This window comes from Strix uralensis, chromosome 30 (assembly GCF_047716275.1).
Source record: "Strix uralensis isolate ZFMK-TIS-50842 chromosome 30, bStrUra1, whole genome shotgun sequence".
NCBI lineage: Eukaryota > Metazoa > Chordata > Aves > Strigiformes > Strigidae > Strix > Strix uralensis.
Genome location: NC_134001.1, coordinates 627,072 through 642,755, shown reverse-complemented (window position 1 = coordinate 642,755; position 15,684 = coordinate 627,072). Strand labels below are relative to the sequence as shown.

At 41.9% G+C, this 15,684-nt stretch overlaps 1 protein-coding gene across 4 annotated transcripts; it reads left to right on the top strand.

Annotated features, from left to right (window-relative positions):
- Positions 1-2,122: 2,122 nt before the first annotated feature.
- On the top strand, positions 2,123-9,470 carry LOC141935944 (kinesin-like protein KIF20B). 4 transcript variants are annotated; one of them, XM_074852628.1, is made up of 6 exons: positions 2,123-2,858; positions 4,202-4,313; positions 4,754-4,876; positions 5,364-5,424; positions 6,562-6,698; positions 8,909-9,470. In XM_074852628.1, the coding sequence occupies exons 1-5, from the start codon at positions 2,452-2,454 to the stop codon at positions 6,672-6,674; spliced, it is 816 nt and encodes a 271-aa protein (XP_074708729.1). In that variant the 5' UTR covers positions 2,123-2,451; the 3' UTR covers positions 6,675-6,698; positions 8,909-9,470. The 4 variants fall into 4 exon arrangements, 3 of the variants coding, with proteins under 3 accessions (XP_074708729.1, XP_074708728.1, XP_074708730.1); XM_074852627.1 differs by lacking the exon at positions 8,909-9,470 and adding an exon at positions 7,708-7,779; XM_074852629.1 differs by lacking the exon at positions 8,909-9,470 and adding an exon at positions 6,788-7,070.
- Positions 9,471-15,684: the final 6,214 nt, after the last annotated feature.

The window sequence follows — 15,684 nt, the reverse complement described above, 5'->3', positions numbered from 1 at the left end:
GCTTCCAATCTTTTTGCTTCCCTGGCTTTATCTGTGAGCTCACCAGTCTTTCTAGAATGAGGTGAATGAACCAGCTACAGCTGAAGACCTTCAATATTTATGCTGCTTTGCTACATGATTGTGGTTGTCAGTACAGAGCATCTCGATCACCTCTAAATCCTCTTATGAATGATCATACCCTTCTCACTAGAGCTGTTGGGCAAAACTCTGCTACGTTTTGTATCTTGGCACCTTAGATGGCAAAATATGTCTTAAGACATCTCGGCACCTCTCCCTTTTAGTGAAGTATGTAAAATTCATGTCCAGCGTGAGGAGTTTGTAGTATTTTGTCTGATACGTTTTCTTGAGACCACACAACCAGGCTTTCAGAGCAAACCATCTCCCAGTGCTGAATTTTTAATCTTGTAGTATTTAGAAGCATGGCTTTCCAAGCCAAAGTAAAGCTGCTGTTTCCTCTGCCCTAGCAGGAACACTTGATACATCTCATTAGAACAGAAAAGAAAAGGTACAGAAAAGCAGGAGGAACAAAGTGTCCTGTGGAATTTGATCCCTCCTAAAAATAATCAAAACCCCAAACCTGAATGGAGATGGAAACCACCATTGCTAATGCTTCGGTATGACTCTTTGTTAGTGACTCTATAAAACCCGTTGGGTCTGTTCAGAGGATGTCTCCGTGCAGTACACAGGTACCCGTGTGCTTAGTGCTCCCAACGCGAGATGGCTGCCAAACGCCACCTTACTGTAGCTGCAGCACTCACAGAAATCTGTAGTATCACTTTGGAGTGCAGAGCTGGGATGGCCTAATCCTGCAGTGATAGTCAGGCTTGGGTTTAATACTAAACATACCTGCATGTTACTAAATGGACCCAGCTGGATTCTGAAACGTTTGTGTAAAGTACGGCTGGAGTCAGTTCTGAAGGTGGTGAAATGCATATGATTTTACTGCAGGGCAAACCAGTCTTAAGCTAATAAAATGTTTATGGAAATTTGGGATCGTGATGGAATGTTGTAGATCTCTCCGGGAGAACCTTACATGCGACACATTAGGTGTGGGCGTAAGTAGTTCTCCTTGTATCTAGTTTAGAAACCAACTGAAAAAGGAGAAGGAAGTCCCAAACACTAAGCAAAAACCTTGTGCTGGATTTTTAGCTTAATTTTTAAAGTAAGGGCATATTGAGTATGAATGAAAATTCTCAGGAAAGTGTACAATGCCATTGCTTTTCTGAATGTAAAATGGGGGATGGGCTGTATTAAAAGGGTTGTTGGACCAGTGGAAGTGGAAACCAGACATAACTGTGACCGTTATCCAGCTCACAGGTATTACTGCATATTAGTAAAACTAGCTAGATTTTTCCATAGTGGGGCAGAGCAGAAGGCTGGAGTAGAGCCATGGCAAAATGTTCTTTAAGGCTCCTGAGCACCCCTTGCTGCAAACCACGTCTGTAAGCCGAAGAGGCACCTACTGCATTTTAAACTGCTCCGAGGGGCTTTACTGCAAGACTTCACAATGCCATGTGATATAAGGGTGTGGCTTTCAGCTGGTGACCATTTTCCATATAGTAATTGCTGTTTGGCAGTGCTAGTGACTTGTACTGTTGATGTTCATCATCCTGAGCTGTTGTGGTTTGTTTGGTTTGGGTTCTTTTTGAGGAGGTGTGCAGGAGAGTTGGGAAGATGACTCTGGACCAAAAGAGAACTGAATATGTGAAAGCAAATCATACTGAGAACTATGCAGAAACACTAGCACTGAGGGAAAGAGCTGAAACCTGGGAAGGTCAGCTGGCTGCACCTGAAGAACAGCGCAGAAGGGAAAAAACCAAAAGAGAAGAGTTCAGTGGGCAAATAAAAACCTTGAATCTCCAGCTCTCTGCTCTGAAGAAAGGGCTTCTGGCTGAGGTGCAGAACTCCAGCAGTGTCGAGCTGACCATCAGGAGATTGTTTCTGAACTGGACAAACAGAAACTATCAATAGGGAACAAGAAGAAAAGGTGATTCAGCTAAATAGCGAAGTAGAAGGTGCTAAACAAAATATAATTTATAAAGTGCCACTAATTCAAACAATGCAGTCCAAAGCAGGTGAGTTGTATAAATGACACTTGGAGTCTTACGCTACGGATATTGATTCCGTTGATCTAAAGGATTCCTGAGACTCTCAGAAAGATGAGCTGGAGAGAGCTCAACTGAGTCCTGTGTGCATGGAGCCCCAGACTGCTTCCACAGCAGCTCTGGGACAGGAGAGCTCCTTTCACTGCAGTGTTGGAAGCATTTGGGAAGGATGCCAAAACATTGTTAAGGCTTCTCACAAACAAGTCAGCAGATTCAAGAACTACTTCGACGAGTTGAAGACGTAAAGAAGGGACTTGATGATGCTGAGGATTGCAATAAACAACTAAAAATAAAGTTAAATGAGACTGCAAATCAAGATCATCAGTCCACCAAGGAAGAAGATCTTATGAACCAGTTACAAGAGCACATCCAGAAGAAACCCCAGGATTTTGGAAAACAGGCTGCAGAGGATCACAGAGTAATTGCACCGTTTGAAGAGGAAGTTACCGGCTCCGAGGGAGAAACAAGAGAGCTTGAATGGCTCTTGGAGGCTTTTAGAGCTAAAGCTGAGAGCATAGCAAAGTTAGAAGAAGTAGCTAAAGACAAAGAATCTATTCTTTTGAATCTGGAAAGGAATACAGTAGCTCTGCAAGAGGAACGTGCCAATTCAGACAAAAACCTGAAGGAATTAAATGATCAGGAAGCAAATCTAAAGGAGGGGGTTGTGTCCTTGGTGAACAGCTTGGAGAACATGAAACACACTCTTCAAGGAAAAGAGAAGAATGAGGATGAGCAAATACAATCTCTAGAATTGTAAGTAAATAACGAGAGAATTCCTAGCCCTTTGAGAACAGACTCAAGTTAGAACTACCTTCTGTGAACATCCGTTTATTTTGACATCACACACTTGCATGTTTGTCAACTTTACCAACCAAACTGCTTAAGAACTTTTAGTGCCCTACTGGATTTCTGTCTTTGCATATTTTGCTAGCTCTGTTTTCCTCACCTGTTTGTGTATTCTTTCAGAAATATGGCTCTAAATCCTGCAGAACTGTCGTAGGGGGAAACAGGAAAGGATGAATTATTTGGGGATTTCTAATAGCATTATGGTACATACCCTTTTTGGAGGAAATGGCATAGTTTAATGTTTATCCTGTAACTCGTATAAAAGCTGGCAATGTTTTCTTTAGAAAGGACTGGATGGTAAAAAGGGGAAGAAGAAAGGGAAAAAAAAGCCTAGTAATGAAACAGTAATCAGGTGGGTTTGGTAATAGCTGTTCTAGGGGAACACAGTGTAGTGTAGGAACGTGAAGGTAATGGGTGTGGGAGAGTAGAACTTCCCCAGCCCCCTCGACTTTTTAAACCTTTAAGAAATAAGAGATTAAATGTATCTGAGAGATTATATTTGCTATGTGGCAAGGAAACTGCAATCCTGTAAAAATGGCTTTAAGATGCTGTGTAGCCCTTCTGACTGGGGTTTCTTCAGTTCCAACATCTGCGGGCGCCTGCATGTGCTCTAAAATACAATTTGGCGTGAAGGTCTGGGGCACTTGGAAAGGTTTTCCTTTTGTGAGACCTTATTTTGTACTGTTAATTACAGAGTTTAAGAAATCTTCTATTAGGTAATTGCGAAGTGAAAATCCAAGATGACTTACTGTAAGCTTTTTAAAAGAAATACGACCACTGAAAAATAAACCCATTAAACTTCTTAATGACTTCGTAGCACTTCATAACAACAGGACTTGTTACAATGTTGTTGGTTTTTCTACTTTCTTTTGATTTTTATTTATTTTGATCCTTACAAGGTCTGGGATGTAAATGTCAAGTTTATACTTAATTGATATTAACCTTGTCCCTTTTGTTACTGTGTAAGGACACCTCATGATAGAAACGGTTACTCTACTGTGCTTAAAAACAAGAATTTTAAAAAATTGCACGGTTCAAGAGTGAATCTGAGCGGTTTGTTACTTGAGGATCATATAATAAGTAGCTGAAGTCCCAAAGTAAAATTACAACGCTTGTCATTTAGCTGATAGATCTGGGATTCTGTTCACGCATAAAACCGGCCATCAAAGAGCCTGAGTTAATGTGTAAAAGCTGCTTCTTTGAGACGTGTAACACTCATGTTATTTCTGTCTCTTCATTTCTAACACAAGGCTACGTCAAGATCTTTCTGAGAGCCCTGCCCTTGTACAGAGCTTGGAAAAAGGTTTGCAGAGGAAAGAGGAAGAACATGGAGAGAAACAAATTCAGCAAGTACAAAACCAGGTTTGTAACCCCAGGCCAAATGTTCCTTCTGCAAGTGTGTGTGGGGTTCTGTTGGTAAAAGCTGTTTTCACAAGTCTCAAGCCCCAGCTGTTAGAAGTGGTTCATAACAAGGCTGCGTTCAGCGATCCATTTAGAGTGAGAGTGAGTCTGAAGTTCCATTGCCATTGAGCTGTGAGCTAAAGCCCGGAGGTCAAAACAGGGGTTAGTGCTGACATTGAAGGGGGGAGTAAATTGTATTAATACCCTTGAAAAAGGCTTGTCAGAAGTCGGCTTGTTCCCTAGGAAGGATGTACAGTACAGTGCACTTCTAGCCCCTGGAATTTAGCAAAGATGCTTGCAAAAACGTGATCCTTGATGAAAGTATGTTTTCACTTGGATAACTTGCAGAGATTGTAAAAGGCTGATAGCTAAAGGTTAGCTTTGCTTGTGCATCGTTACAGGTGTGCAGAGTGCAATCCGAGGAGAAATCCCTGAGGAACAAAGGTAATGAACTTCAGAAAATTAAAACCCAGTTTAGTAAAGAATTAGAGATCAAACAGCGCACAGTCCTGCAATTTAAAAAGGTATTCTATTCTTTTAAATTTTACTTGCTTTTAATTTTTTAGCTAATCCAGTAATGAGGCAAATGTTCCAACCAACAGGAGAAAGCTTACAGAAATTGGGGTAAAAACAAGAGTAGCCAACTGAAGTTAGTCTTAACGGATGAATGAAAGATGTTTACAGAACTTCTCACTGCAGGACCTTGGCAAATTGTTTTAAATAGAGTAATCTGCCTAGTAAATACATACTTAATACCTGCAGGCACCCTGATTCTGATGAGTGACACTTAGATATGTCAGAGTAATGTCTTCTAAACACTGTTTTAGTCAGCTTGAATGCTCCTTTCACTATATGAAAACCTTTTAATTCTCAACTGTTTGTCTTTAAATACTTCATTTAATACTTACTGAGGCTCTGAATGAAAAGCTACTAATATGTATCATGTATGTTTGTTTCTTTCAACATGTTTTTGACATGTTTTCTTTAATTTGCTTTCAGTGTGGTGTTTAGGAGCAGCTGAATAATGAGAAGCTGGAAGAAATCTCCAAACAGTACGAGAAAGCGTGTAAAGGTCAGAAAAAGCCCTTCTTGTGCCATTTTTTGGGTGTGCAATGGCAACATAATGAGTTGTGATGTTAACTAATTTGGAGAGTCTTGCAGATTTATATTTTAAAATCTGAGCAACTCCAACCTGGGCATTAAAATGTTACAGTCAGGAACTACTTTTTATTGAATCATTACTAGCAGGAATGTTTGAAAGCCAAGAAGCAGTCTCAGAATAAGAAACTTAAGCCCCAAAGAAAGGCTGGATTTGCTCTGTCAGTGTTAACTTACTCGATATTGGTATTTATTTGCCACTTTAGCTGGCCATGGTAACAACATCGAACACTGACACATGAACTGGCACAGTACCAGTCTCTGCAGGTTTGATAAACACTCAGCAGTTGAACAATAGTTGGTTTTTCATATAATCAAGCCTTAGTCCGACGTTAACACTGACATGCTCACCTGAATCAAGTCGATGGGAATCACTTCAGAATTCTGCATTTGGAAAGTTCCGTAGAGATCCTCTATTTCTTTCTAACAGAGCTTTAGATCTCAGGCAATGGGGGAAGTTACTTGTGATGAAGGCACTTTGGGAGAGAATGGTGGGAACTAGGACGGGGGCTCATCTGTAACTTTATTCTCAGATCTGTGTGTGTTGAGGTTTGAGCTCAGCCGGCAGCCAGTCGCCACGTGGCAGCCGTTCACCTCCCCCCTCCCCTCCCCGGGGAAATAGGGGAGGGACAAAAAGAAGAGAATTTGTAGGTTGAATAAAGAATAGAATTGAATTCTGTAATTGAAGATCTGCAGATGGCATTAGAAGAACAAGAACAGACTCAGATTAAACAAGATCAAGTGCTTGAAGCCAGATTAGAAGAGACCAACACATTAGTTCGGGGTAATCTCTCCATGGAAAGGGAGCGAGGAGGCAAAAGTGTTTTGGATGTATTGTGATAGCTGCTTTAAATCTCTGTTTTGATTTGGTGAGTATTAGTTAGGCATTAATTTTATATAGGACATAACAAACTTCTAACAGTTAACGGCTTCTGCTGTCCCTTTGTGGTCACAGCTGATAAATCCAAGTCACGTTAGTAGAAGGATGTGAATGTGGTCAAATATGCATTTAAACTGTGTGTTATATAACCTCGTTTTGTGTGCTGACTAGAACTGGAAGCATGGAAGCAGAAATACAGAGAGCTGAATAACCAGAGCAATAGTGACTGGCAGCAAAAGGTGAGCAACACCACGGAAAAAAACAGAGATGAAAGTGAGGAATGAATAAAGCTGCAAAGAGACCTGAAGGTAAAACATGGTGATGTAATTCATACTTAAGTTTCAAACCATAACTTTCATGTAGGAGTCTAAATTTTTTTTGCGTCACTATCTTCAAGAGCTGGGGCATGATGTGGCAAGTTCTTAGAGTGCTGAAGGAAACCTCCTCTAAAAACTGCAGTGCGTCAGTCAGCAAAGTCTGGATGCGGTGTCGTTGTAATACACAGCATCACTGATGGCCCACAGCGGGGTGCACCCTTCACTGCGGTGTGCTGCCATGGACGGTGCTTCTCTAGCCGGGCTCCTCTTGCAGCTGTCCTGAACAGATGTCAGGAGCTGGATTGTTTCAGACCTTTTTCCCATCAGTTGCTTGGGCAAATAAATCAGACTCTTTAAAGATGTTGTGCTTGTGTGACCTGTAAGTCCTTCCTGTTAGGCTGAGGGTTTACCTCTTGATTCTCCTTGGATTAGAAAGCAGACTTTTTTCCCAGGCAGCTTTTCAGGTGCCTCCTGTCTTGTGTGGGAGAATGTCTGACAAGAGGTTTGGTTGTGGTAGAGAAGGAGGCAAAGTTGCTGTGGATTGAAGTAACATTCCTGGTTACGCACTGTCTCTGTTTCCCACTCAAACTGTGCTGCATTTTTGGCCTTTCAGTCTTGAAGTAGGATTCCTGACATGACCTGCAAGGCAGTATGAAAGACTGGGAATTTGTGACTAAAAAGGGTCTTTTGGCCATGACCTTTGGTGTAACTTTAATAGTGTTTGTGGCTTACCCAGAGCATTTTTAGAGGAAAAAAAGTCTGTTCCCTGAAGACGTGCCAGTCTGAATAATAAGTTCTGAAAGCTGCTAAACCATTTTTTTAAATGGAAAAGAACAAATGAGAATGTAATGCTTGCACTTGGGGATACGCTGGAGTAGAACTGTGCTAGTATTTCTGTTATCTTTTTGAAACTAATGTGCTTAATCTGGATTTTAAGACTTGTTTTTGTGTTGCTTAATCTCTGCCTATGGCTTTATTTCTGGTTCCACTGAAATGGGAGAATGAGGCAAAGTATCAAACTGATAGAAAGAACTGGCTGGAGGAAAAAATGAGACTCATAAGTCAAGTGAAAGAAGCTGAGAGCCATTGCAACAGAGAAATGAGAAGATTTGGGGAGGACAGAAAACGTTGTGTAGAGCAACAAGCAGAAATTGTAAGTGACTGGAGGTCTCGGCAGAGTCCTCTAGCGTAAGTCTTCAGTCCAGAGCAGATCTCGTGTCAGGTGTTAACAGTGTGGGCGCTTGAGGGGAGCTGGCCTTTGTCAAAGTCCCCCTCATTATCGCATGGCAAAGCCTCCGGGAGATCTTCTCCATGTGCAAAGGGAAGAACAGGAGTGTCACCAAATGAGAAAGCGTAACACCTAATGGAAGTGAAAGTGCCTGTTCCTTTCTATCCTGTCACCAGCACCGCCTTGCTGTGGATTCTTCAAACGTCGTCTTGTGTGTAAACCACCAATACGTAACCTATGCTTAAATGAATTGCCACTTAATGAAGCGGAGAAAACATACCTTGAAAAACAAGATTTGTTGCTTGGCTTTTCTGAAAAAAAGGGCAGGGGGGAGGGGGAGGAAACAGCCTATGAGGCTTTAGAAGGAAGAGAAGAAGCAAGCAGTAGTTGACAAGAAAAGCTTCTTTCCAGTAAAAATACTGGGTCGACATGCTGGTGGTTTTGCTCCCGTATCGCTTTCAAAGCAGAGTGACTGATAGTTAATAACAAGGTGGATACCTGGCCTGGTCACTGGGCTGTATCGAGGTTGTCATTTCCTGAGCGTATGAAATTATTATACGAATCTGTGCAATCTAAAACTGTGCTTGCATCCAGAAGTAGTTAGCCATGACCTTCTGGCCCTGCAGTCAGTACGGGGGGTGTTAGGAGCTTGGGACTACTTTCACTTTGTCTGTGACTTTGCCTGCCTGAGACTTTCCAGTAATAAAATCAGAAAGTGGGCAAGCAGGAGTGGTGGTTCTTGACAAAAATTCTCTTCACAAAGAGTATAAATATAGATACAATTTTTCCTAATTTGAAGCATGGTTTGCTTTTGTATGTTTATGGTGAAACTAGTTCTGCGTGAGCTTTTTAAGAGCTCTCGAGTCTACTGAGGCCATAAGATAGTACTGACTGTGCCAAACTAAGCTGTCAGAACAGTTCAGATGGTTTGTAGAAGTGGTGCTCAATTCTAACCTGTTTTTCCCCCATTCAGGAAAGACTGGCTGCACAGCTGGTAGAAGAGGCCAGCAATCTTCCAAAGCGGCGTGAAGAGAGACATCAGTTAGTAGAAGCTTTGGAAGTACAGCTCAGACTTTGGCTTCTAACGCCGTGCAAAAAGATAAAGAAACAGCAGAACTGAAACAAGCGGCGGTGAAGGATTCAGGAAAGGTCCTCTCGCGTTCTCTCTCTCTTGATTCTGTGGGATTTTTTTGTAGTTGTTTTCTGTCGTTTTTCTTTTGTTATTCACTAATTCTGCAAAACACCACGTTTTGGCTCTATTTCAAACACGTTGAAATTGTTTGCAGCTAATATAAAAAAAGCTTTATGCTTTTCTGAAACTGAATTTGTAACAGTGACTGAAGTTCCAAAAAACTGGAGTTCAAAGAAACACTCGAGTCTATTTGATCATTTGGTTGCGATTTGATCGGACTGGAACTCTGAAACAACTATCACATCTGCTGCCTTTTTCGCAGAACCAAGAACTTATGAACAAACGGGAGGTGAACTTTTATAACCCTACATAAGTAGTGTAAAATAAAAAATGTTGCATGACATCTTCCCGGGCTGTTGTATGACCTTTCCTGGCTTGAGGCCGCTCGTACATGAAGTTGTTGGTTTTTGTTGGACAGCTGGCTGTTTGACCTGCAATTCTAAAACTGATGCCACTGAGTAACTGTAACGATGCTCATGCACATGTTAACTTCTTTTGCCAGTCCTGCAGTTTGTGGCAAGTTTTGCTGTGTTTATTAGGGTGAGGGAACTGATACAGAAGAACTAAGAACACAGCTGGCTGAGAAAGATGACTTTATAAAGGAATTGAAACAAGGCGTTACCCATAAAAGTCTTCAGTCTTTGGCAGAAGTACCTTTACCTGAAGGACGAGATAGAACAGATCAGTCTGTAACCAACGAGGTATGTTTGTTATATTTATAGAAAGTAGGTGCTAATGATGTGTTGTTAATAGCTCCTTTGTTTTGTTGTTTTCTCGGTATATATTTCAGCAACGCGGGGAATCTCCCCAAAGTTACTTTCTGTAGTTCTTTGTACTTTATCTATATCATTAGTTCATGCTGTCACAGCTCTGTCACTTTTGGAGCCTGAGCAGACAGCACCTCGTGATCCTGTCCTGCTTTGCAGTCATACCAGCTCACCTGAAGCAAGGGCTCCAAGTCATGCAGACATGCCCCAGACTGTTTAAATTCCACCCCAAGCCTTGTTTTATTTATGGGTTACTTCACACAGGTTCCAGCTCTGCTGGTTCCTGAGTCCTTCCCAAAGTATCTAACTCTTCCCAAGCTTTAGGAGAGGAGCCTGAAGGCCTCACTCAGGGCTGAGAATCATCTCAGACTGGCAAGTGTGTAAGACTGCAATGCCTAAAGCATAGGTGAAGATGTAGCCTGTGATATCCACAGGCATGTTGCCACGTCCCGTTCCTCAAACCCTTCATCAAACTCAGGACGTGCGCAGAAGTCAGCTCCTCCTACAGAAATCTAAATGTGTAGTAAAATAGGACATGGCCTTGACAAATAGAGGCAAAACTAACATCTCTTCATTCAGTACATCAACCACTTAGCACCGACAATTGCATGGTAAAGAGAGCTTTTTATTTTCCTTTAGTTATTACTCCCAGTTTCTGACAGCAACTAGGTTTGGTCACACTGTATGTAAGGAAGAACCACTCCGTTTTACAGGTAACTATTTTAGAATGTCAGTTTGATCATGTATTGACAGACAGGGTGTACACTAGGAAAAATGTTTTGTCAAAAACTTGCCTGGAGAAAGCAGTAGTTCTGCTTGGCCAGCGAACTGAAATTCCAGTGAGGAACGGAGCGTTTCTGTTTCTGATGACTCTGAGCGACTGCAGTAACCCCAATACTGTTAAAGCCTTGAGAGTTGCCCAGGCAGTAGACCTGATGCAGAGTCGTGAAATGTGTTTCAACATTATAATGAAGTTTTTATGACTTGCAAAGAGTTTTTTACAGGCAAACTGGAAATATCCACCCAAACCAGTTAGAGAAATGACTTTCCCTCAGTAACTTTCTAGTTTGCATTCTTCAGTTTGGGGAATGTTTGTGTTAAAAGCTCCCTTACAGACAGTACTCAATCCTCCAGTCAAGTACAAATTCGTGCGTGCAACAAGTCGGTTCTTATGGGAAAGACACTGGATTTGTGACATAAATTGTGAGCTCACTGTATAATTGAGCAGGAAGGGAACATGGGATGTGAGAAAGACATCTGTTTATACAAAAACCATTTGATCCTAATAAAAAAAAATAGTAAGAGAAGTTACTAAAAAAACCAAACACTTCCCTAGCACTGCTATTTAAAAATTACCCCATCAGGACAGGTTCTCAGTAATTCCCCAGATCTACCACTGAGTACCTAGTACTCCAGGCTGCTTTATTCCAACCGCATCACTGGGTTATGTTTCTTCCCGCTAAAATCAACAGGAGCTTTGTCCTCACAGAGAGCAAGATTAAGTATGAAGTATTCCCACTCATTCCCTGACCTCCTCAGAATCTTGTACCTGTGGAAATTTAACCACAATGTTCAAATTGAACCCCCAATGACCATGACCTTTACACTGAATTAGGATCTGCAGAATCTTACAGGTCATAAACGGTGCAGCTTTTCCATTTTTTTGTAGTTTTTCAAATCTATCCAGACAGCTGCCTACAGATGCTTGCTTCTGCACTGCCACCAGCGCTTCTGCCGAGTTTTTTTGCTGGTCTAGGCAATGCACTTTTCAGCTGGCTCCTTCTTCTCTGCACACAATTACTCCCATTAATCTTTAGGAAAACTGGACTCTCAATCCAGAGCTGCAGCAAGACAACCAGACACCCTTAACAACTTCACTCCCTTTGAGAGACTTGAGCTTGCAGATGAGGTCCAAATTTTTCAGCATCACAGGACCACAGGGATGAACTTGGCAATATCTGAAGGTCAGTTTAGCCCTGTATCGTTCTCCACCACTGAGCGATAGTGAACGCTGGGGGACGGGGTACGGGTACAGACGGAGTCTTCTTACATTCCGAAAAATTGTCATGAGCAACAACTCACAGACTTCTAGCTTTAAAGTTTGCATTCATTTAATCACATCTAATACCCTTACCCTGCGTCAACTTGTCTTACTCCTTCTTTTGGCTTATCTGTCTGGCCTCCAAAAGGTTCGATGGCAAGACTAATTATGACATATGAAAAAGCACTTTATTTTAAATTGGCTGCCTGATGATTACATTAGCTGTCCCTCCCCTTCTGGTACTATGAGGAACCATGAATAATCATTTTGTGTTCATTTTTTTCCGCTTAGAGTCTTACAACTCAGATATTCCTGATGTGGAAGTCAGAGTTTTTGCAGTTTCCACAAATTTGTACTGAAATTCTTTGGAAAGCGGCTTGTTTGGCACCATCCTTCTAGTACCATGCTGCCCTCAGAAGTTTATTACACATTACACCTCTCAGTCCCACAATATCATCCTGGAGTTTCTTTAGACTTGAATACACCCAGCCTTGTCAGTTTGTTACTTTGAGTTTACTCCTCTGTCCTAAAATGCCTTTTATTGACCCCTCAGCTTAGGACTAGTATGAGGCTCTATTGCCTGTAAACAAGAACCAGCTTACTTTGAAAACTTCTTTATCGCTTTTGTGTTGAATATTGCTATAACCGACTTTTCTTTTGCCCCCCTACAGCCTAATTCCTCAACAGGCCCTTTCTATATAATCCGCCAGTTCTCTCTCTGGCAAGTGCCTGGCTTTTAAAGATATATTTTGAAGGCTTTAAAAAACAAAATAGCTTTTATGTTAGCAAGGTAATCCTCTGAATCTGTTTCAGCCTGGGTCCTTGGGGCTTTCTATGTCACGAACTTATGCAGAGTTCTTGTGCTCCTCGTTTGGGTAGGAGATCCACTTTTTGAAGGGTGGCACTTCTAAGTAAGCCTTTGCCTTTGCTTGCCCCAGCGTGGACACGAGCATCGAAAAACCCCAAATCGATCACTCGACGTGGTGTGGACAGTGTTGCAGCATCTCCCGGATGCTGGGAGAAGGGAACCGCAGAGCTCCTTCAAAATAAAACCAGCTGGGGTTGACAAACTTTCTTTTAAGCTAACGTACGCCCACCTAGTGGCTCTCTTGCGTTGGGGAAAACGCAGCGTCTCCAGCAAATGGGGAAGTTAACGATGAAACTCGCATTTAAAGAGGGTAAATCAGATGTTTACTAAGTTGGCGTAACCGCTCAGTAGGTTTAGAAACGAGGATTTTGAATTCTTGTTTCGCTGTTGTAACATTTAACCAGAAACCAGGAACAGTTAAACTGCGTAACCCTGATTTTGTTTATAGCTGCCCAGTGTAGGGTTTTTTCATCACCCTTTTGGTTGTGTCACTAGGCTCTGTAGGAGAGACAATAGCTAGATACAGAAAGGCATTTAAAAATCATTCTGTTAGCTGTACTTAATGAATACCATAAAACCCCCCAAGATTCGTCGTGAGATTCTGTGTGTGTACAGTATACAACTATAGGTGAATGTGTGTATGTATATAAATGAAAAAACCACACAGAGCCCACAGGTTACGTTGCTTCAGACTTTCTTAATTGTGTCTCCAAGCATAGCACTATATCCTTAAGGCCTCAGGAAAACTCTAAAGAAAACTACACAGCAGCATCGTAAGTTGTTTAACTATAATTGGCACTGACAGTCCAGAGTCTCCTGACTTAAAAGCTGGTTGGCAGCTCACAGCAGCTGGATTATAAATTAAAAGGATGTGAGCTTGATAAATCGCTGCCTTTTAGGATTCTCAGAATAAGCTGGAATTCAAAGCCAAGTATGAACAGCCCAAAGAAAGAGTGGACTCTTTCCACTGTTCAAACTACAGTTAAGGTATTTTAAATATTTAAATCTAGAAAAAATAAAAATTAAATCTTGTTCTACACCGTTGCACTCAATGTCATTTATTTCCAGAACGGTGAAATATTCAAAAGGTAATGTGATATAAAAATCTTCAGCCTCCCTGGCAAGTTTCCAGGTAATGTCCAGGTCAGGTCAGGTGTGACCAGAGACTTTACAGTTTGATGTCGGACGTCTGGTTGGTTCCAGTGCTGAAAAATGCTCTAGGACTTTCACAGAAGCTACCATCAATTCCAGTATTTTCCGACAATATTCGCAGAGAAATAAAAATCTGAGCAGTGCCTGCGAGGGGACTGTCTCCCATCTTTCCGAGCCCTCTGGTGAGTACTGAGACACCGGCAGTGGGACAGAAGGAAACCTGCTCCGTAGCTCTGTTTCACATCCTTGGGGAAAGAAAACTTTGGTGTCAGCGTTGTTGGGGCACTGGCCACGTTCAGAAGCACTAAGAACGCCAAACCTCTTTAATTGCTGTTGTGCAGATGTGCAGAGGATATTCTGCCGTTTCAGAATCCATTTAAAGCGTCTGCCTACAAAGCAGACGGGAAAGCATTGTGTAACAACGGAGCAGTACTGCAGGACAGGACCCTCCATCTCCCTCGGCCCTTCCCTCCTGCCCGTCCTTTCCTCCCTTTTGTTTCCCTGACATTCCCCTCTTCTCCCACCAACCGTTTGTGGCATTACTTTTTTCAGCAGTTCCCATCTGCTCCTTCCCTCCGGAGGTTGGCTGTGTTGCCGAGAACTGCGGTTTCGCGGAGTGATGAAAGGTTCGGCTTTGTCCCACGGGGTCCAGGTTTTTAGAGATAAAGTGGGAGCAGAAAGCAATAGTTCTGGAGGGAATGAGGGGAAAAACAAGCAAAGAGATACAATCCCTTATGCGCGTTTTACATCACTCTGCACTCAGCAATATTGGCCTAAAGCTGACTTAATTCAGTTTACACCGGTGAAATTGCTGATATTCAAACTCACCTAAGTGAGGACAGAACGTGCTTCAGGATCCATTTTTTCATATTCATTGCATATCTGCATGTTAAAACCTTGTGGCATGTGTGTCTCAAAGTGGTTTACAAAAAACCAGAAAGCAATTGGGTATGTTTTCTCTACAATTAATATTCTGTTTCCCCTAATGCTTATTCCTGCAGTATCAGATACTGTAATTTTGGATTTAAATAATATTCCAACTTTTGTAAGGCAGAAAGCTGAACGAGAACAAACAGCACCTTTCAAGAAAAAAGACCTTTTAGGCGCCAGAATGCCTTGTTTGGAGGATCCTACTGGGCAGGCATTGCAGCTACTTGATAACATGGACTGAAATGAAGTCTTTCTAGACAGCTTACTACAATTAGATTGACAATCATATTATGTCTAGGTTTTCTACAGAGACTTTTGTCTAAACTTCAGAGGACGTCTGCTTCCTTTCAAAGTATTTCCACCACCTACAGATCAACCTGTCGAGAGTGCAGAAATGCTACACACCCTCTTTTCCTGCTCCAGGCTATAGGACAGTTCACACTGACAAAAAAAGCTGATGCTTCTATTACAGTGTATTACAACTGCAGGAATAGCCGCTCCAGGAATACATATGCTGGGGCTTGCTAGCATTCCAGTGAAACAGAAGTTAAAAAACATTACGGGCTCCTGTGTTACAGCTACCTAAAATAAGTTAGAAGGGGAAGAAAAGCAACTGTCTGGGGCGGTGCTATAAAGTAAAACGTGGAAAAAAGGCCCTCTTTCCCCTTTTCAAATTTAGCCAAAGGAATAAATGGCATAATCTTGGCAGGACTCTGCCCTCGTTCCTCATCCGTCAGATTTGTGACAGTTTCAAAAAGACATTCGTGAGGAAACTAACTCGCTGTTAATAGGAACTGTG

Excerpts from the sequence above, each read along its gene's own strand:
- LOC141935944 (XM_074852628.1), top strand. The coding sequence starts at position 2,452 with ATGAACCAGTTACAAGAGCACATCCAGAAGAAACCCCAGGATTTTGGA. Across the intron at positions 2,859-4,201 it reads CAAATACAATCTCTAGAATT|GCTACGTCAAGATCTTTCTG; the intron begins GTAAGTAAATAA and ends TTCTAACACAAG. Across the intron at positions 4,314-4,753 it reads TTCAGCAAGTACAAAACCAG|GTGTGCAGAGTGCAATCCGA; the intron begins GTTTGTAACCCC and ends GCATCGTTACAG.